The following is a 22,582-nucleotide window of genomic DNA, read 5'->3' on the forward strand; positions in this document are numbered from 1 at the left end:
AAGGCAGAAAATAGGAAAGATTGGAGAAAGCTGGGTTTGCAATGAAAGACCTACCCTTGGGCAAAACACTAAATGAATGAATGACAGAATGAAGCGTAAGTAATGTATTTAATTTCATGAGGTTATTCTTTGAGATATTTGAAATAAAAAATTTAATACAATTTTGATCGTTTTTGCTTCCTATTCGAGATAAAAATTGTTTTACGTAAACCATTTCTTAACTTATTTTGATAAAGTCACTGATTTAATTCCCAATATGCTCAGTCGGTTTAAGAAAACAGTGTATTATAATAATAAATCATTGAAGAATTTTAGTAATTTCCTTTAAATTTGAAAAAATTTGATCGCAACAATAATATATATTTTCGTTCTGCAAAGAAATTTTTCAATGTTAAATTTGTTCGGGTTAAATTTCTGTAGTGCATTTAAAAGACAGAAATAAAATTATTTCAATAATTTATTATCACAATACACTACTCTCTTAAATTTACTTAGTATTTTGGGAATTAAATGAATGAGTTTCCCAAAACGCGCTATGAAATGTTTCATATAAAACAATTTTTATCTCGAAAAGGAAGCAAAAACGAGTAAAATTTTATTAAACATTTTTGTTTGAAATATCCCAAAGAACAACCCCCTGAAATTAATACATTACTTACAGTTCATACTGTATAAACTTACTACATCCTGCTGTATCCTATCTTGACCTGGAGATCGTGTTAGTCTAGGTATCATGATTCACTCTTTGGTGCCATATATCGATTCATTTGGACATCACGGATTCCAATTACGAAATTTCCTCCGTTCCCTTGGGACTTCTGCAGCTTTTTCATTTAGATGCCATAATATACATGTAAATTGCGATACAACATCCTGCTGCTTCCTTGGCTGACCTGAAATTATTGAAAGGTGATAGATGAAGTTTAATTTAATGAAATTTAAATGAGTCCGAGGTCCAACGCCGAAAATGTAACCGAGCGATTCTGCTTCAATTAGTTGAGAGGAAAAACCTCGGAAAAACCAGGTAACTTGGCCAGCATGTTTCACGGTCAGATATGCTAATCTTTACTCCACAGTTGTGGACCACCTATTATATTACTTGTAAGGTAAAGGTTGATAATATTGTGATGTGAGTAATATTGAGATGGTTCCTTTTGGCAATTTATTACAATTTTACTGAGCGAGAGGAAGATCGGTTTTTTGCGTCAACGTATTAATGAAATATTCGTGGAGAAGGATCAGTTTTTTGCAGAAACTTCTTCACGAATATTCCATTAATACGTTGACGCACAAGTTTCAGCACAAAACTGATCCTTCTCTTATTCGGTTCTTTTTGATAATTTATTACAATTTTACTACCGCAATATTACTTGTATCGCAATATTACCAACCTTTACTCTATCCAAATCTTCTCAAATCTTTATGTTGGAAATTTAATCTCCGCAAATTACTTGATGTAGTGTTCTGAGAAATTGCTTTTATTGAGCCTCCGGTTTTTAGAAAGTGGAAATTCTCTATTTGTCCAACATTAGCAGAAAAAAATTATACCAACAAGGCACCAGTTATGAGGCCTAAGCAAGGAGATGAAGTTAATAATAATAATAATAATAATAATAATAATAATAATAATAATAATAATAATATAAAGCGCTATTCTACAAAGCTTAAAATCGCGGATTCGATTTCTGATGGGGCAGTGGATATTTTCAATTGCCTAATCCAGTGGTCGTCAGCACTCGCTGAAATGGGTAGAATGCACAGAGGGTAAGGAAGTCTGCTCCGTCGTGCACAAGAGATAGAGATACAGCATACCCCCGCCAGCGACGACGATTGCACGCTAGGACTGTCATGTTCGCGGGTAAGGGACACTAGCCCGAGCGTGCAGTGTTCTGATGACTGCTGGCCTAATCCTTCCAGTTACGTTAAAGTCTTGGGCTCGACTGAGCGTCAGAATTTTCCTTAGGAATAAACGAGGGAAGTACGTAGAGCTAACATTCCTACTGCTATTAATGCCCATTGCCTGCATAGGTGAGAGCTCTAGACACTCGTGAGATAATTTCATTTTCCTCATTAAAATTAGTAATTTACAAGAATCCTGGGCTTTCCATGTATTCTTATTTATATCCAATTAGAGAGAAAATATATTTTATGAACTTCTGGCTGGGTATGAAATGCCTTGCATCATTGATTCATTGTTGTCTATAAGAAAGTGAAATGAAACACCTTTTTTTTTTTCCTACCACATTCCAATTTAACTATTGTACTTCTCAGCATGATAAATTTCCCACGATTTCCCTTCATACCAACCGTTATATGATCCTCAGTAAAATTCTTAAAAATCTTCATAATTGTGTTCATGTGAATACGAGTATGATGTAGCTGGTCTCTTGTCATGTGTGGAAGCTTACTCCATAATTAACATATGCAATTAGAATGTCTTGTTCTCTCAGGTAACTCTGTTACATGCAGTAACAAAACAGGCTTCATTAAGATTAGGTTAGGTCGGGTCCTGTCAGTAGAAAGCAAGAGTATTAGTCGAGCTGCTTTCCAGCGATGTGAATAGGAACGGGATGCCAACTTTCCTTCGAGATTGATCAAGCCTATATTACTCGGTGGGAACCTGAAATCGATGCATTTATTTAAAACCAGACAAGCGAGTGTTGCAGCACGATCTAGGTGATATCACACTCTAGTATATACAGTCACGAAGCTTGAGTTGTGAGGATGCTAGGAACGTTAGACTGTGCCAGTACTATTTCGCATTGTCTGTAACGAGGCGATATTAGTGATCCTAGTGGTTAGCAACTATCTATGGATGCATATTTACTACATATTGAGCTTCGTGACTGTATATACTAGACTGTGGTGATATGTCACTGAAGTCTGTCCGTGCTTCTGGCGAAAATTGAATTAGTTCAAATTAACATGTGAAATTAATATTATATAGGCCTATATATATTGTTTCTAAGTGATATACAGTAGTGTTAAAAATTGTGTAATCAAGATGTAATGTAATTTTATTCCATTTTTTTTTTTTTTTTTGTATTTTGGTTCAGGGAAAATACTCTCGTCTTTTACATAAACACTCGTGCATTGATTTAGTGCATATTTTATATAAAAGGAATGTCCCCGAATCTCTAATAAAATTAATTATATATATATATATATATATATATATATATACAGATAATGAAATTAACTTCAAAGTGAATAAAACAACGGCTGGTAGTAGGCCTATAAATGCAGGAAATGGAATAAGACAGGGAGACTCATTAAGCCCGTTACTTTTTCCCCTAATAATAGTTGAAATTTAGTTATTTAGTATTAATTTATACAATTTATCATAGAAATTAATAACAAAGAATATTTTTGTATTTACTGAATTACAAATTAAACCTAGAATAACAAAATTCTATAGTGATGAAATTACCATATATTGAGATATTTTGTGATAGATTAAGAGAACTATTTACAAGAAACAATGTCTGAACGAGTCTCAATTACTGACCAAGTGCCTAGCAAGTTTGCGTTTGAATTAAATTTTATTTCGACAGTCCCTGATGCTAGCAGGTAACGAATTCTAGAGTCTTGGCAGGGCTATTGTTATTGTGAAAGAGGATGAGTATGAGGAGGTGCGATGGGATGGTATTGTTAGTATTGTTTCATGGCGAGAGCGTGTGTTCAGATTGTGGTGGGAAGAAAGGTAAGTGAAGCGAGACGACAGGTACGAAGGAATAGAAGAGTTCGAGATTTCGAAGAGAAGGAGAAGTGAATGTAAATTTCTTTTTTTATCCAGTTTAAGCCAACCTGTTGTTTCAAGGGATGGAGTAATATGATCATATTTACGAACATTGCTTACAAACAAATTATGAGCACGTTGAAGTTTCGTTTTGTTGTCGCTGGAAAGGTCAGTCAGTAAAATGTCAGCATAGGAAATTATATACGAAGTGAATAGAAGAGGGTATAAAATGGGCCAATCAAATATTTCAGTTGTGTGTTACGCTGATGATATAGTTCTGATTGCTGAAAATGAAGATGACCTACAAAGACTCTTATTTACCTGTAAATTGGAAATAGAAAATAAAATAATTGAACAAGTCAATTCATTTACTTACCTGGACATATGTATCACCTAATATGGAGATTTATACAAGGAAGTGAAAGAACAAACAAATAAAGCCTTAAGAATAGCAGGGGCACTAAATAATAATATATGGAATAATAAATATCTACGTCAAGAGGTAAAGTGTAGAGTTTATAAGTCAGTTATAAGGCCAATTTTAACATATGCTTGTGAATCACGACCTGACACTAAAAGAACAGAAAAACTACTCGAGACAACAAAAATGAAGTTGTTGAGAAGAATAACTGGTAAAACACTATTCCATCGGGAACGAAGTGAGGTAATTCGTGAAACTTGTAACATCCAACAGATCGGCCAGTGGGTAATTCGACGCAGACAAGACTGGAATGGCCATATTAACCGAATGGAAGATGGAAAGCTTGTAAAAATCGCAAGAGAGAACTCTCCATGTGGGACGAGAAGCTTGGGCCGTCAAAAAGAAGATGGAAGAATAGTGGATTGAACAGGATTTTATCCTAATTTTAGAAGAAAGAAGAAGAAGAAGAAGAGAACTCGTGCATAAAATGACAATTTTTTGGTTATGTAAATCAAGTGACATTCATTTTCGGCAGTAAATTAAGTAGTACACAATTTGTTGTAATATTTTCCATTGCCATTAATTGATTCCTTATGATTGACAATATATTGAAGTGATATCGGATGCACGAATGTTGTTGTGTACTATCCAGAACGCGTTGCGTGAGTACGTATTCTGTACGTGAATCTTTCCAACACAATGTTGTAACGTTATGTACTTATCAAGGAACATCAAAACCTTAAAATGAGAACGATGGCATTGAGATATGACATGTTTGCGGAAGGAAATAGCTTGTGATGTTACTGTATCCCGGATGGATATCCCGCCTCATAAAATGTCTTACGTTGGATCATAAACCTTCGTATTTTGCGAAGAGAAAACGTTCCAAGAAACAGACAAGAAGAAGGAAGGCTGTCAAATATGACGATTCACTTAATTGAATGGAACTTAAATTGTGAGATTTTATTCTTGAAAGATATTAGGCTAGCAGGTTTTATATAAATACAACAGTAAAATTTGTAGTTTGTACGCTTAGCAGAAGTGAAAATTTTTATGCTGTCAATGTGTAGTTGGTTAGTCAACTGCCCGAAGACAGGCTGGAATTGGACATTGCCGTCGCTGATTGTTAATTTTTGGCTATGTTGAAACATTCACTAAATCGTTGGCACTTTGTAACTGAACTGCAAAAGAAAGTTTAGAAAATGCCTTTTTATTTGTTCAACATTTTCTAACTCCTTCGAGTTTTAATTTTTTTGCGGTTCACTGTTTGCTTTCTTTCACGCTACGATCTCTTTCGTTCATCCTCTGATTTTGGAATGTTTTCTCGGAAGACGTTTACCAGCAATGAATTTCACCACCATCTCCATAACTGTTGTCATCAAAAATTTGTTAGCATCATCTCATTGCCCATAACTACTGTACACTCCATTAATTATCACCATCATCCCCATAACTGCTGTTATCCCCATAATTTGTTGTCGTCTCGTCTCCATCATCATCATAAACATCATCATCATCATCTCGCGTAGATTAGATTAGGTTAGATAAGGTAATGGTGGCTAGGGTCGGGTTAGAGACGACTCTTTCTACGTCGGCCATACTGAGGCCTATTGTGCACCCCGAATTTATGGGATGAATGAGGATGAGGTGTACCAGCCCACCTGTAGCATGTGACCCCTCACCCGCTAACCCAATGGGGGCCCCTACCTCTCTGCTTTCCCCCGTTTCCCCCTGTCCTAAGTTCATATCCGCCAAGGTTATCAAGCAGCACAGGATCCATTTCAACGGCCCTTCCAAGGTGTCGAAGCGCCCTTGAAAGTGTTCTTAAGAAATGAATCCTGGGAGAGATATTGCGGAAGGCTGGGAACCCAGGGATAGTTACAAAGAGGACGCCCCCCGTAAGTGGGCGAAGACATGCGTCTTGACCTGAATATTTGTATAAAATGAGATGAAGAAGATGAGTAATATGAAATCTAAATTCTTTTTCTACACGGGAGGGGAAGGTAAATGGACTGTGGAAATAAAAATTCCAACTCGGTATTTGCCTAAGTAACTGTAGAAAACCACGGAAAAACCACAGTCAGATTGGTGGGTCCGGGAATCGAATCACGGTCCTCCCCAATGCGGAACGCATGCGCCACCTCTCGAGCTCGCAACTCTTGTCATTCCATCATTTGTGAGCATCATCATTGTCTATAACTGCTACCATTCTCACCATTTGTTGTCATCATTTGTTGTAACCTTCTTCATCACTGTCATCATCTCCATCATTGTCGTCAACAATTCCAACAAGGCAGTGGTCATTGTCATAGTCATTTTGATACACAAATGTAAAGAGATACTGGCCAGTGAGATATTTTAAGTTTTGCTAAGTAGACAGTATTGTCGAATTGTACATGAGACAAAGAGTACGTTGTGTTATTGTCGTTGTTGTTGCTGTTTTTTTTTTTTTTTGCAAAACTTTCTTTGCCGAGGTAGTGTGTGTGTGTATGTGTGTGAGTTTTCTTCTCGCAAATGTTCTGTAATTTAATAAAGTATTACGATTGCATGTGTAATAAAAATGAAACACGACATGAAGTAACAAGCATTAAAAACTCTCTCAGCTGTACAAGAGGCCTTTGTTACGATATAAGGCCACTTTCACCGCGGAGACATTGTGTGTATGTATGTGTGTGTGTGTGTGAGTTTGTTTCCGACGCCTGCAGGAAGTGACGTGATGTCGTAATCCAAGGACGTCACTTCATACTTCTCACTGTGGTTTAACGTTGTCCCAGAGCTAATCTGAAGATATCCAAGCCCCGAATTTGAGAATTTGAAGGACTAGGGGAAAGAAATGTCGATGTCAATAATAAGTTCTTTTGAGAAAATGACGTTTTAACGCGTTGACATCGATTGTTCTTTACCTACAGTACATATCTTCAAATCTGTTTTTAAAGTTTGGGTTTATTTAACGACGCTCGCGACTGCAGAGGTCATATCATCGTCGTCGGAGTGCCGGAATTTTGTCCCGCAGGTTTCTTTTACATGCAGTAGATTTACTGATATGAGCCTGTCGCTTTTAAACACACTTAAATGCCATCGACCTGGACCGGGATCGAACCCGTAACCTCGGGCACAGAAAGCCAGCGCCATACCGACTACGCTACCCAGGGCGACTCAAATCTGTTTTAAAAGGACTACGTTGCTTATTAGCGCGTGTTGACTCGACAGGCTCGTAGTACTTCTGAAGAACAACAGAGTGTAGGCCTACTACTTAACTAAAAATGCCAAAAGGTGGACATCGACGTTTTGTTCCCCCCCCCCATGACCTTTCATTTGCAATATTAGTGAAGAGATAAATTAAGAGATACCATTACTAGTATGTACAATGTTATTTTTAATCGGTTATTTTACGAAGTTTTATCAACTGCTGGACGTACTCTGCATAGGGCGAAAGCGATCGGTACGAAGTTCCTAGCTATGCTTATAAGATGTAGGTACAGCAGTAATGTACATACGTGTGTGTGTTTTTGTACGCACTATTTCTCAAATTACTTGGAATTTTATCTCCAACATTATCTTATTTTGTGAATTGTCTTAGGATCGATAGGTATAAACTGGGAAAGCATTGAACACCAAGTAAAAAAAAGACGCTTTTTATTTGATAAAATATTGCACTATACAGGACATTTAAATATATAATAAAATTAGGATGGATTCAGAATTTCTTGTTATAAAAAGCGAGGGGTGGGTATGTTATGGTACACGTGCGCGGCCGTCGAGTCGTCGTAAGGGAGGATGGATGCTTGACGCTTGGGCCCCTCTTACTTTCCGTGGTGGTAGCCGAGGTGGGCGACTCCGGGGTGGACGGCCACGGCGGGGGCGGGGTGGACAGCATGGCCGTGCTTGGACACTACGGCGTTGAATCCGTTGATGGCGTCGGCGGTGTAGTCGACGACGCGGAGGGTGCCGTCGGGCTCGACGAGGCTGTACTGACCCTTGACGAGGTCTCCGTCACGGTGTTCGGCCTGGCTCTTGACGTCACCGGTCAGGGCGTCAGCGACTCCATAGTTGTAAGAGTACTTGGGGTAGGCCTGCAGAGAGAAAGCACCGTGCCGTTGTTCATGCATTACTATGTTTAACGACTCTTGTACGCCTACTGGAGACGCTGCTGTTTACAGGAGAATGAGGCTGTAATAGTAATTCTGCATAGTTGGTTTTGAACTGCAGAGAATATTCAGGTATAGGATGACTGTAAGAGCAATTAATTTTATGCTCGACCATGCCGAAATGTAGTAATTACACACCTGGTAGCAGTCCTTTAATGCATGTCATTAAAGTACACCTACTCATTAAAGTACAGGTGTTCAGCCAATGACAACTCTGCTTGCAGGTGTTAAGCCAATGACAAGTCAGCTTTGTACCGTTATAAAACCGCAAGTATCGATTATTCTCGGATATGCAATCGAAAGAGAATTAGCGAAAAGTCACGGAGGCTGGAAATCCAATACTGTCGCAGAAGGTTATGTTCTATTACTATAATAATTGGCGTTAATTGTAAATAATATTCAAATAAATTCAATTTGTCATCTCGTTTTTCAATGTCGACTTCAATAATCAAGGTTATATCAAGTTTAACGGGATTACATCAAGGTCAATGCCATTATTGTTCCTCGGAAAAAAATCAATACTTTCGCGTCTGCGCGCATCTCAAAATTCAATACCTAGAACAAGGTCACTTCCGATCTTGTCAGATACAAATAAAATGTATACATCTGAATACCGGTAATTTCAAGTTATAAATATGGTCGAGCATAAAAAGTCGTATGAAACTCGCCTATAATGGTAATTAAGAAGCTCGTATGAAAATTATGAAACTCGCTTGCGCTCGTTTCATAAACATCCATACTCGCTTCTTAATTACTATCATTATAGGCTCGTTGCATAATGTACTATTAACATATCTATTCTATGATATCCCTCTAAGGAAGCCATTTTCAATCGAATTGACGCGAGAAACTGAGAATAGAGAATGTTGTCGTAGTAAATTGCAGACATGAAAGTGAAACAGTAGTAAAAAAGTGAGTCCACAAGAATCAACATTCAGTGAACGAGGCACAAGTCAACTTTCAGTAAACAGATTTCCTCTAAAACCCTCAAAATTCCCCCCTGGTTGCGAACCACTGATTTAGATTATATGAGTGTGCCGCGGATTTTAAATTACTCCTTTAACCCTTAAATAGACACAGTATCCTATAGGATACAACAGGTTAATAGGCTGTATGCTAAAATTTTAATAGACAATAGAAAAAAAATTGGTAGGAAAATTAAAACTCCACAATACTATAATATTGAAGGCTACAACATTTAAAATATGAACATTGCGATAGTTGTTTTCTTTACGGTCCGACATGGTTTAATAAACTACTGGGAGAAATGAAGCTTTGCCAATTTAAGGATGTGCTACATGTTGAAATGGTTCTAAACCGCTGCTCTAATGTATAGGATGACTGTAATTGACGGGTTCAGAGCCATAGTGGGCCAAGCGCCATTTATTAAAAACGGAGACAGCAAGGGTTAAAGTTAAGTGAATACCATAGTTTAATGAAGATTGACATATAATTTAGTTTTAATATGTATACTTTATATTACTTGTTATATGTTTCCATTGAATTATGCTAATAAGTTCATTTTAACCCTTGTTTTCTACGGTTTTAGTAAATGACGCTTGGCCCACTATGGTTCTGAATCCTTCAATTGCAATTGATTAATTTTAAAGTATATTTTCATTAATATTCATATATTACCTACCTTGCTCAACATTTACTTGGAAGACTTAGTAAAGAAATGTTTTCAGAACATGAGGGTTTATGGGAGAAGGAAAAATAATAAATTGTATAAGATTTGCTGACAATATGGCGTTGTTAGCAGAAGAGGAGATGGTACTAATAGATATGCTACTGGACCATAAATGACAGCTGTGAGCAGTATGGGATGAAGATAAATGCAAAGAAAACAAAGACCATGGTTATCGGAAGAAAAATAAAGAAGGTAAACGTGCGAATTCGAAATGAGGCAGTAGAACAAGTGAACAGCTTCAGATACTTGGAGTGTTCTGTAAGTAGCAACACGAGATGCCACCAGGAAGCGTAGCAATATGAAAAAAACTTTTAATAGGAAAGTCATTACCTTGTGCTGACCTTTGGAAAAATAATTTAGGTAGAGACTAGTGAAGTGCTTTGTGTGGAATGTGGCATTATATTGGGCAGAAACATGGACACTACAACGAAGTGAAGAGAAACAACTGAAAGCATTTGAAATGCGAATGGAGAAGAATGGAGCGTGTGAAATGGACAGTCAAAATAATAAATAATAATATTTTTATTTGAAAGATAATAATAGTACAGTTTTGGTTGGCACTCCCGATGAAGCAAATGCTTGTGCTTTCGCTTCATGACATGAAGCTGTGCTAGAAAGATTGAGTGGAGAAATAATAATACTGAAATTGATCAGGAATAGGAAAAGAAACTGGCTGGGTCACTGTCTAAGGAGAAACTGTCTACTGAAAGACGCACTGGAACGAACGGTGAACGGTAGAAAAGTTCGAGGCAGAAGAACATAGCCCTATCAGATGATAGACAACATTATGATAATTATACTGATCGTATGCGGAGACTAAGAAGAAGACGGAAAAAAGGGAAGATTGGATAATGCTGGGTTTGCAGTGAAGGATCTGCGCTTGGGCAGAAAACTATGAATTAATGATTGAATTTAATGACATGCTACGAAAACTCGGTGGAAAGAATTTACTTCGTATTTAAATTGTAATTCATTTCAAATTAACAATTTTACTATAACAATTTGAAATTATTTTAACTGTCACTCAGGACTATGTGGATAGCGCGTACACTTCCCTACCAAGAGATCCGAGGTTCGATTTCTGGGGTGGAGCAGTGGAAGTGATTTTTTATACACTTGGTTTGGTGGTTGTACATCATCCTGTGATGTCTTACCTATGGCCCTGAGGAATGCTAATCTCATGATCAGGAGATCCCGTAATTTTTTAGATGTCTGGTGTATGACGAAATACAATAAATCTGTCCCCACCCATAGTGATAAATCGGATGAAAGTGAGGTTAAGTAGAGTAAGGAAGGTAGGAAGAAATTGCTACCCTTGCATGGTGAGACTATTGCAAATTGTAATATCCTTTAACGTCCCCATTAACTTAAGTATTGTAGAGGATCTTCATTCTGATAGCTATTTAATCGCATTCTACTCAGGATATTCAAGTTGAAATATAAGCGGTGGATACTATTCAAAACTTGTGTTAAAAAAGTAAAATATTGGCTGTTTTTTTTTCCTCTGTAATTTTATATAAATAATAATAATCCGTAGCGCTACAGCCCGTGAAGGGCTGCTGACCTCACGCCCACATGCCGAAGCAGAGGTGGACGATCATCCAACCAGAATGGAGGTATCGTGTGGTTAGCACGATGATCCCCCCAGCCGTTATAGCTGGCATTCGCAACCGGATTTCGCTACCTATCGTAGCTCCCCAAGTGCATCACGATGCTGGGTGGGCACCAGTCCCATACATTGGCCGAAGTTTCATGAGAAAATTTCTTTCCCCACGAGGAATCGAACCAGCACGCATTCCGTAACGCGAGTCCTAGGCAGGATGCCTTAGACCACGACGCTACGGTGTAATTTTATATACTACCCCAAATTCTATTTATTTGTGTATAAAGAAAAGGGTTGTCATGGTGACAGCTTTGGAAAGTTAGACTTACATAGTAATCCACAGCAGCATGGGGAGCAGCAACAGCCAAGGCATGAGGAGCGGCTACGGCTGCCACGGGCGCCACGGCGGCCACCGGGGCGACTCCGTAGCCCAGTCCAGCATGGCCCAGACCGGCGTGTCCCAGGCCGGCGACGCCGTACCCGCCGTAACCGGCGATGACACCGGCTTCGGCAACGGCCACGGCTACACACACGACAGCAACGATCTGCAACAAACACCGCGGCTCATCTGCATGTCTGTTCTGGTTATGCTGGTTCACAATAAACCGGGAACGAAAACGAGAACGGAAATACTGTTAAAGTGTTTTTAAATGATCGCATTCACAATTAACTATTGTGATTGCTCACTTTTGAATTCGTCTATTTTAACATTATTTCCATTCTCGTTCTCGTTGTCGTTTCCGTTCCCGGTTTATTGTGAACCAGCCTTTATAGCTATTCAAGTGCATCATAAGCAGGACTTCAGTTTGAGATATAGTCCTGTCTCAAGTGTGGCTCAGTCAGAAAGACGATGGTCCCTTACAAAAGAGGTCATGATTCTAATCGGCAAAGACCATGATACTCATGGGAAAAGTAGATATTTCTGGACTTTTTTTTTTAGAATACTCCAGTTTAGCCTGTCACTTTGAGGCAATTATTCTGTGTTATTATCTTTTCGTTATTGCTTGAAATTTCCGAACATTTTTATTTTAAACTGGTAATAAATAAATAAAAATAAAATAAATAAATAAATTCTTAAAGTAAATGTGTAAATAAAGAAATATGTAAATAAATAAATAATTAAATATGTAAAGAAATGAAGAAATAAATAAGTAAATAAATAAAATAAAGTAACGAAAGTACATAACAAACCATACTTTTATATATATATATATATATTTTTTTCTCACAATTAGATTCTGAGAAGTACCGTAATAATTTGAAATGAAATCTATTCAGATTTATTGTCTCTAAAGTTTTGAAAATACTTCCAGGTCCCTTCAACGTGGTCGTATTGCCCAAGATCTGAAGGTTCGCCTATTATTTTGGATGCATTATGTCTATAATATAATAATTGTATCTTTAGTAGTAAAATCGAGTTTTGTAATCGTACGTTTATTTATATATACGGTAGCGAAAATTAAAACAAATGTGAGTTTAAATTGAAAAATTATTGTTTGTCACATTTCATTTTCAAACAAGTTAACTCTGTAAGAGGCTTCGTAAAACAATTTATAAATTCGTCAATCTTCGATGCTACTTACCCATTAGAGTTCTACGAAATGTTTATTTAGTCATTTTTCAATCTATTATTGAATATGGTTTGTGGTGGAAGTACAAAAATGAATCTTAGTCCGTTAAATTTACTACATAAACGAATAATTAAATTTGTTTGAAGAAATGTTTTGATTATCCAACTAAATTAATTTATTCTGAATTTAATGTATTTAAAATTTATAAATATACTCTGTTAAAATTTTATCATAAAAATCGTAATAAGTTCATATTACAGGCACATAATCATGACACAAGATGAAATAATAATTCAACATTAGTAGAACCTAAATGTTTCACATCTGCTGGCTTAAAGCATAGCATTAATTTTGGCTCCCGGTTGTATAATTCTTTAGCTAAATTACACCCGGAACTTTTAACATGTAACCCACCAACATATAACAAGAAAATTAGAAACGTGTTAATATCTTCAATTTGATTAAATAAATTTATAGCCTATGTATATGAATTAATCAGGCTATATTATAATTTTTCATAAATTGTCCTACTTTATTCATGTACGATATTATTCTTCTCTATGTTAATATTATATTTTATAATTTCATTGTAGCTGTAATTTTAATTTTAGTTCCTTTTTTATTTTATTTTCTATATTCCTCTTATATTAATAATATATCTGAACTGCGACCGAACACGAGCGCTGCTCATTCGGTCTTCAAATTTTGTTAATATTATTGTATCTTCTTTTTATATTGATTGTATTATTTTATTTCTATTGCTATTGTTGTAATTATATTCTGTAGTCTGATGTATTATTCTGTATTATATGTTCTGTTCTGTATTATTATATAAATTTGTACTTGACCATGTTATAGCATCTTTCGATGCGTTTCAAATTTGAAATAAACATTTGAAATACATGTAGAAATATTTTATAACAGAAACTTTTGTTTCTATTCTTAGAATATATATATAATTATTTTTACGATTAAGGGACAATTAGATAACAATTATAACTAAACACTTCAATTAATGGGTTTATAATACTGAAAAAAGCTATTTAGAAACGAAGAGAAGACTGTGACTATAAACCACTGAAGTTATTCAGAAAGGATAAAATGATTGTAATTGAATTTTATTTATCGTCTCTCTTTGCCTCATAGAGGCTTTTTAGAGAATGTAACTATAATTCTTTATTTTTTCATGTTAGAATCACAGATAATATTAAAAAATAGGGAGATTATTTCTATAATAATTATTTATTTAACGTCCCTGTTACAGTCACATAGGTTATTCAGGACTGTGAAATTTGTACCATAACTCTTTATTATCGAGCCTGCCTTAATCATAGAGGCGATTATAATTACATATTTAACTTCTTTCTTTGAACAAGAGAGGATATTGAGAGACGAGATAATTATAAATTTAAATCTTTACTTAATGTCCCTGCTGATACCATAGAGACCATTCAGAAATTATATCATTGTAAATGTAATTCTTTATTTAGCGCCACTGTTTGTAGAAGAGAAGCTTTCGAGAGACGATGAGAGAATTAAATTTTAAATCTTTAGTTAATGTCCCTGCTCACACCATAGATGCCATTCAGAAACGATATCATTGTAATTAGCGTCACTGTTTGTACAATAGGAGCTTTTGAGAGGCGATGAGATAATGCAATTTTAAATCTTTACTATATTCATGTACACACCATAGAGGCCTTCATAGACGATGAAATTATTATAATTGTAACTCATACGTAATATGATATACCTGCTTGGAGTGTAAGATATTTAAGAGACAATGAGTTGATTGTAATTTTAATTCTTCTGTACATGTCATCTCTCTCTTTGTAGTGTAAGGGGCTATTCATATACAATAAGATTTCAATTGTAACTATTTAGTTAGCGTCCCTGTTTTCGGCACAGAGTTTTTCAGAGGCGATTGAGTGATTGTAATTTTAATTATTATTCAAGATATGTTTCGAAACACAGCTGTATATACGATACTATTTTAATTTCAACTTTCTTCTTAAAATCCCTGTTAAATTACAGAATTAATCGAAGACTGTATTCTAACCGTAAAAATTAATTTAACATGTCTTTTAGTAATAAAAAAACAGTTCAGAATCGGTCAGTACTATAATATAATTTCAATTAATATAATTTATTTAACTTTCTTTTAAACCTCCTAAGCCCTTTACAGATGATGATATGATTGTAAAGTGTAATTGAAGTACTGAATAAATTCATGATGGGATGTTAGATGTAGTTGAGACATAATTATCCCATTTACTGAACGGTAACTGTTTGGAAAGAATGACATTATTTTAAATTTTACTTTAGGCTACGTAATTTATTTAAATACAGTCAAGTGATTTCAGTTACTGTAAATGTAATAATGACTTCTAAGCTACAGATGCTATTCAAAGACGATAATCGGCATACTGACAGAAGAAAGAGAAGTATTATTATGAATCCTGTCTTACAGTTTGTTTATTTACAGAAATCATACAGAAAATCCCTGGATCGATTCTCTCTTACTTTCTGAGAGAAACCTTTAAGAAATAAAAAAAATTCAAAGTTTGTGCTTTTCATCCAATGAAGCCTATCTCAGATATATCACTTACCTGAGCGAATGCCATTGTTTCTAGCTTTGTGGGTGCTTGTTACAGCTCCTGTGATCTGCTATGGACTGATGCTGACATGCAAAACGGTCCAAACCTTTATATAGCTCTGCTACACCCATTGCTGTAAACTTTTCAAGGTCTAGATCTGACCTTAACTTATGTTCCAATATTACTCATACCGTTCCGATGTAATTCCCTACCAAGCAATTGCGGAAAATGTTTTCATAGTTTAAAAACGGAATACAAGAACTGTAATGCCTCGGGGCGTACAAAAAGACAATGTAAGACGTCGAGGGGAACACAAATGAAAAGAAAAAGAAGTCAGGACTCTTGACTTTCATTCACGTGTAGCACAAGGATAATAGTAACTGACCACAAAGGGTTATGAGAATAGAGCTTAGAAAAAAAAACACTATCGTCACTAAGATAAAACAAAAAGAAATCACTTTCACTAAGGAAGAAAATAAAGTGCTGTCACCTTGGAAACAAGGCGTGTTACTCCACATAATGCACCGTATAGTATTCGTTAATGGAGTACGCTGAAACTCGGCAGTCGTTTCAATGTATAGCGTGTACTGTTTGCTATAACAGCACGCATTTCAATAATTTAATGAATTATTACTGACCTTGAAATCATAAGTGGCTTGATATTTTATTTTACGACAATATCTAAACGGATTTTCCGGGACAATCACTAGTTCGATACACCTTTCTGAAAACCGGATGGGAATAGTGACTTGCAACATTAGTGAACAAGGAGCTGGTAACGCTCTGCTTAACGCCTGTTTGAAATTAGGGATGCTCGTAAGATAGGATTAAGCGTCGCATCTGTGGCTCAGATGCTAGAGCGCTGGTCTTCAATCCAGGTGGCCTGGGTTCGATCGCCGGACAGGTCGTGATTAATATTACCTTGTGCTGAACAAAGCAGACGTTGAAGATTTTTCAAGGGGTACTTCCGTTTCTGCCTATAATTCCATAAACACTCTTCATTTTCCGCTCATTTCATCTGTCACCTGCAATTAGGGTTACCAACTTTAAAAAAAATACGGGAGACTAAGGAATCGACAAAATTTCGCATAGAAAATGGACAAATTATTCTACATTTCGGCAGCTAGCATTAAAATAAAAGTATTTTGAGACAGATTTGTCCCACACAACAGTTGAATTAGCCTATAGTTTGCAGCTCTGATTTGATTAGATGTGTCGTGTCCTTGTTTCGAACATTTGTTCAATTTATTATTCATGAAATAAAATATCCTCTTTGTATGAGCATTACTACTTGGTAAGCTTATAATAATGGAAGGAATCCATAACCGTACCTATTTTAAAAAAAGGGGATAAGACTAACTGTAGTAACATTCGAGGAATATCACTTTTGTTGACGTACAAAATTTTGTCTAATATTCTTTTGTGAAGATTAACTCTATATATAGATGAAATTATTGGGGATCATTAGTATGGTTTTAGGCGTAATAGATCGACTATTGATCACATTTTTTGTATTCGACAGATATTAGAGAAAAAATGAGAGTATAAGGGTACAGTACATCAGTTATTCATAGATCTCAAAAAGTCATATGACTCGGTTAAGGGAGAAGGTTTATATAACATTCTTATTGAATTTGGTATTCCCAAGAAACTAGTTCGTTTAATTAAAATGTGTCTCAATAAAATTTACAGCAGAGTTAATATAGGCCAGCTTCTGTCTGATGATTTTCCAAATCATTACGGGCTAAAGCAAGGAGATGCACTATCACCTTTACTTTTTAACTTCGCTCTAGAATATGCTATTAGGAAAGTTCAGGATAACAGAGAGGGTTTGGAATTGAACGGGTTACATCAGCTTCGTGTCTATGCGGATGACGTGAATATGTTAGGAGAAAATCCACAAACGATTTGGGAAAACTCGAAAATTTTAGTTGAAGCAAGTAAAGTGATAGGTTTGGAAGTAAACCCCGAAAAGACGCAAGTATATGATCATGTCTCGTGACCAGAATATCGTACGAGATGGAAATATAAAAATTGGAGATTAATGTTTCGAAGAGCTGGAAAAATTCAAATATCTTGGAACAACAGTAATAAATATAAATGATACTCGGGAGGAAATTAAACGAAGAATAAATATGGTGCTATTATTCGGTTTAGAAGCTTGTGTCATCTAATCTGCTATCAAAAAATCTTAAAGTTAGAATTTATAAAACAGTTATATTACTGGTTGTTCTTTATGGTTGTAAAACTTGGACTCTAATTTTGAGAGAGGAACAGAGATTAAGAGTGTTTGAGAATAAGGTGCTTAGGAAAATATTTGGGGCTAAAAGGGATGAAGTTACAGGAGAATGGAGAAAGTTACACAACACAGAACTGCATGCAATATATTCTTCACCTGACATAATTAGGAACATTAAGTGCAGACGTTTGAGATGGGCAGGGCATGTAGCACATACGTGCGAATCCAGAAAGTGGTGGTGGTGGTGGTGGTGGTGGTGCTTACAGCCTTTGCCACTAAGAGAATGTTTCCGGTACTCATTTCTGTTAGTTCTGAGTAAATCCTAGGGCCAGTGTGTGTGTGTGGATTAAATCAATGGAGAAAATCGTGTTACTGATTGCGCGCTAGTTCGTGTCCTCATGGGAAAGAAATTTTCTCATTAAAATTCGGTCAATGCATGGAACCGGTGCCTACCCAACATAATGAATTTGGGTTACTATGACAGGTAACGAAATTCGGTTCCGCAAACCAGCTGTAATGACTAGGGGATGATATTGCCAAATCACACGATGAATGATCGTTCACCTCTGCTGAGACATGTGGATGTGAGACTAGCTGTCTCGTCCAGGATTATTATCTGTTTTCCATGTGTTATTAGAACTGTTGGGCACTCCATTTACGCAACGCTAAACACACACACTTTGTGTTCATAATTATAGGTTTTTACATTTTTAGAATTGACCAGTCTTTGAAATGTATTTGTAGCACTCTTGCCCTGAAGTGAAATGCGTATCAATATGGCAATTCAACTGCTACTTCTGACCACAATTTCAGCTGTACCCAATGGCTATAATTTTGATATCCGGGCTCCAGTAAATATCGATCAGCTCGTGGGTTGAAACCTGTGATTTGGTGAGTGTGGCGGAATTGATTTTTCTCAGACTGTAAGCCACACAAGATCACAGCTCCATTTTTAGATACAACGGGCAGCTAGGTTTCTGTGTCCAATACGTGATCAATTCGATAATGGCCTACCAGGGCTGGTTATTGAATGTTACACGCTAACAATAGATACAGCACATTGCACAAGGCCGAACATAATATTAGTACGTTCGACATCTCTTGAGGTCCAACTTAACAACACATTTCCTCTTTGTTATTGGCAGGGAAAGCAATATAAATATTTATACTTCTTAGATAGCGCAATTAATGTCATTTACATCCACCAGTCACTATTGCTTGTGATTTCATTCAGGCCTACATGGCTTAATTCGTTATAGAGTTATGTAATACAATAATATGACGTAATACAACGCAAGTACAAGACGTAACAAAAATACTGAGATAAACTTTAGGAGCCAGTTCTCCACTCAGAAACAAGAAAAAAAAATCATGTAAACATATGTTCGAAAATACTTTGTTTATTGTTTTGTTTTTTGTTCCCAAACGTGCAGCGGATCGAGTAGTTTCTTCTGGTAGGCCTACATCTATTACGTCACGTCGATGCATAACGTGGCTCGTTAGCCATGGATGCATAAGCAGTTACGCATAGACTATGAATCATAATACAATACAGGCGCTCCATAGTCAATGTTGTATATGTAAAACACCAAGTTTTGGTCTGATTCTAAAACTGAGTAAGTTGAATTTTCATTCAGACTTTTGTGTTAATATTATTTTAACTTATCAATCTATATTATATTGTATTTCTTTTTGATCTGTATTTTGTATATATTGTGTAAAATGTAAATAATGTTAATTTTTATATTGATTTTTGTTATTATTGTCACTGCAACGTCTTGTGACGTAGGAAGAACATTTTCTTAGCTTAAACAAATTTTTCTTGACAATTATGGTAAAAGATACGAATTTCATAATCTCAGAATATATGTTTTTTTTTAATCGTAACGGAGCTGATTTTGTTAAATGAATTAATGTAGCCTATATATTATATTAATAGAGTATATACAGTTAATGTGTATCATGTTTACTATTATGTTCTATAATATATATTATATATACTAGTTCAGTACTATCTTCGATCTAATTATAATTCCTGTCATATATAACACTAATATTTTGTAGAGTGCTAGTTTCGCAATGTTAGTGCGTTTATGTGGTTAAAAAATAACTGGACAGACCATTTCATTTTAGTAGCAATCCCACTTACAGTTGTCACGCTCCATTATTATTATTATTATTATTATTATTATTATTATTATTATTATTATTATTATTATTATTATTTTTATTATGTACCGAAGTAGGTTTTACCTTTCGTAGCATCCTGATATAACTATTTAAGGTTACAGTTTGAACCCTGAAACTCCAGGATATACTAACAGATAACTTTCGTAACTTGTTTGGGAACGAAAATGCGCTGCCTGTTTTCTGAGATAGTATTGGAATACCACAATCAATGTGATTCGAGATACAGTAGTTAGGGGAGGACCAGTTATATGGCCTGCACATTCACCCGATCTGAATCCTTCAATTTTTTTTATCTTTTAAGACACCTAGAAGTCCTAGTTTAAAGGACACTTCATTAGCATATTGCAGAAGCCTGCGAAATCATTTGACACTGCTCTGGGGTCTTCGGAAGGGTGCTACAGTCCATGATTCAACGTGTCCATGCTTACGTTGAAGCAGGCGGAAGACATTTTAAGCATTTACTATGAATTGAGAATTTAAAACATTTGAAATGTGTCATAAATCTGTTCCATTAGTAGGAATTAAAATATCATTATTTGTTTTCGTCGCTGAATAATTTATATACCAGGCATTACCGGACATACGTCTATACAATATTTTTTTCGTTGTTTAGGTGTAAAGAACTCTCCCCAAAGTTTGTTCCACTTTTTTATTACACCCTATATATAGATTGGCAATATTTTTAACAAAGCTTTCAACTGCAGAGATTATTGAGGATTGAAATTTAACGTGGGCGAAAAGTGATCCACAAATTTTGTCTGGATTAGCTATCTATAAATTGAAAGATCCGGGATTCAATCCCAGGTAGTGGCGGACTTTTCAGTTCCCGGAACTTCCAGAAACCGCCTCGGGGTCAACTTAGACTTTTATAAAATTAAGTACAGGATCTTTTCAGGGTGTCCTAGGTAGTCGGAGCGGTGCCCACCACACCACTTCATTCAAATGTCGAGGTCATGAAAGCATGGAATTCTACTTCATGCAACACATGCGTCTATAAAGAATGTAACGCGTGTACGCCTGGAAACAGGTTTCGCCTAGTACGGAGCCGTTTGAAAACTGACATGGGCAGTAACAGCCCACTTTGCGATGATTCAGCTCGTCAGCTTTCGACACTAAAATCTCGCCACTTATAGATTACATTACTAGGCTACTGTAATCAAGTGGCTCACCTTACAGTAAGTTATGAAACTGTAGGCCATTCTCTTTAATATACAGGGTGGGCACAAAGTCCCGTTACCCCTTATAAATACCTTAAATATAACACATTATTTATGTAATCCCCGTCATAATGCATAGGCCTACATACATCCACTTTAGACACCTGTGTGTCTTAAGTGTGCAAAGCGTCAGTATCTCCTCCATCATTCTCCTCACAACAAAATAATGCGTCGCCAGGTTCAGTGTGATATTCGCCTCAGCATTGCTATTTGAAAGCGCATCGCACGGCGTCCTTCAATTCATCAATGGTGTCCTACCGTTCCTGTGCAATAATGCTCTCGATGAAACCCCACAGCGCATTGTCACAGGTTGTGAGGTCAGGGCTGCGAGGTGGCCAATCTAGAGGACCTGGTAAGATGGGTGACCCACGCCCAATCCAACGTTGTGAAAACGTCTAATTGAGGTGGGGTTTCATCAAGAGCATTTTACACAAGAACGGTACGACACCATTGATGAATTGAAGGATACCCGTGCGACGCGCTTTCCAACAGATTACACCAGCAATGATGAGGGATATACTGACTCTTCAGACAACTAGGACACACACTTAGTGTAAACTGGAATTACATAAATAGTGAGCATATTTGAGGTATTTATGGGGGTAACGTGATTTTGTGCCCACCCTGTATATTTCACATCTTTTGAAAAGATTTCTAGACACACGTCGGATTCCGTCTCTATTGACAACTGAACCCAAGGCAAATCGTCAATTTATAGGTGACTCATGTCTAATAAAGCCCTGTACAGTCATCTGGCGCCAGAAATGGCACAATCTCTTGTTAGCAATTCCTGCGAAATGTACTTGCATATCATGTAACGGTCGCGCTTGAACACACGACGCCTTGCATGGTACAAATTGTGCCAAGAAAATTGCTGACAGCGAATTCGAAGAGATGATAGCTGTCGTACAAGCAATTTTTTCTGTCATAATTTTACGACGTTGCCGAAGAAAATTACGGTGGAGGAATAGAAGATGGACAAAACCATGGATATTAAGAAGGGATGAAGGCGGATGTGAACTACACAGCCTATTGAAGGATAAAGTGAGGACGAAGGCAGTGATTTAGACAAGAATCTTGGTTTAAAAGTTTTGTATCTTATTCAGTTGTGTCGTACCTTTTCCTCTTTTTAGCAGTCACCACATTGGCACTATTTCTAGATGGAGT

At 36.3% G+C, this 22,582-nt stretch overlaps 1 protein-coding gene across 1 annotated transcript; it reads right to left on the reverse strand.

Moving 5' to 3' along the window:
• Positions 1 to 7,779: 7,779 nt before the first annotated feature.
• On the reverse strand, positions 7,780 to 15,910 carry LOC138716160 (cuticle protein 19-like). The gene is made up of 3 exons (XM_069848991.1): positions 15,782 to 15,910; positions 11,931 to 12,146; positions 7,780 to 8,233 (listed from the first exon to the last, which is right to left on the reverse strand). The coding sequence occupies exons 1-3, from the start codon at positions 15,794 to 15,796 to the stop codon at positions 7,964 to 7,966; spliced, it is 501 nt and encodes a 166-aa protein (XP_069705092.1). The 5' UTR covers positions 15,797 to 15,910; the 3' UTR covers positions 7,780 to 7,963.
• Between the last annotated feature and the right edge of the window lie 6,672 nt (positions 15,911 to 22,582).

This window comes from Periplaneta americana, chromosome 16, assembly GCF_040183065.1.
Source record: "Periplaneta americana isolate PAMFEO1 chromosome 16, P.americana_PAMFEO1_priV1, whole genome shotgun sequence".
Taxonomy (NCBI): Eukaryota; Metazoa; Arthropoda; class Insecta; order Blattodea; family Blattidae; genus Periplaneta; species Periplaneta americana.

Coding starts and splice junctions, on each gene's coding strand:
- LOC138716160 (XM_069848991.1), bottom strand. Junction 8,234..11,930: donor ATGCTGCTGTGGATTACTAT/GTAAGTCTAACT, acceptor TTCTCTCTGCAG/GCCTACCCCAAGTACTCTTA.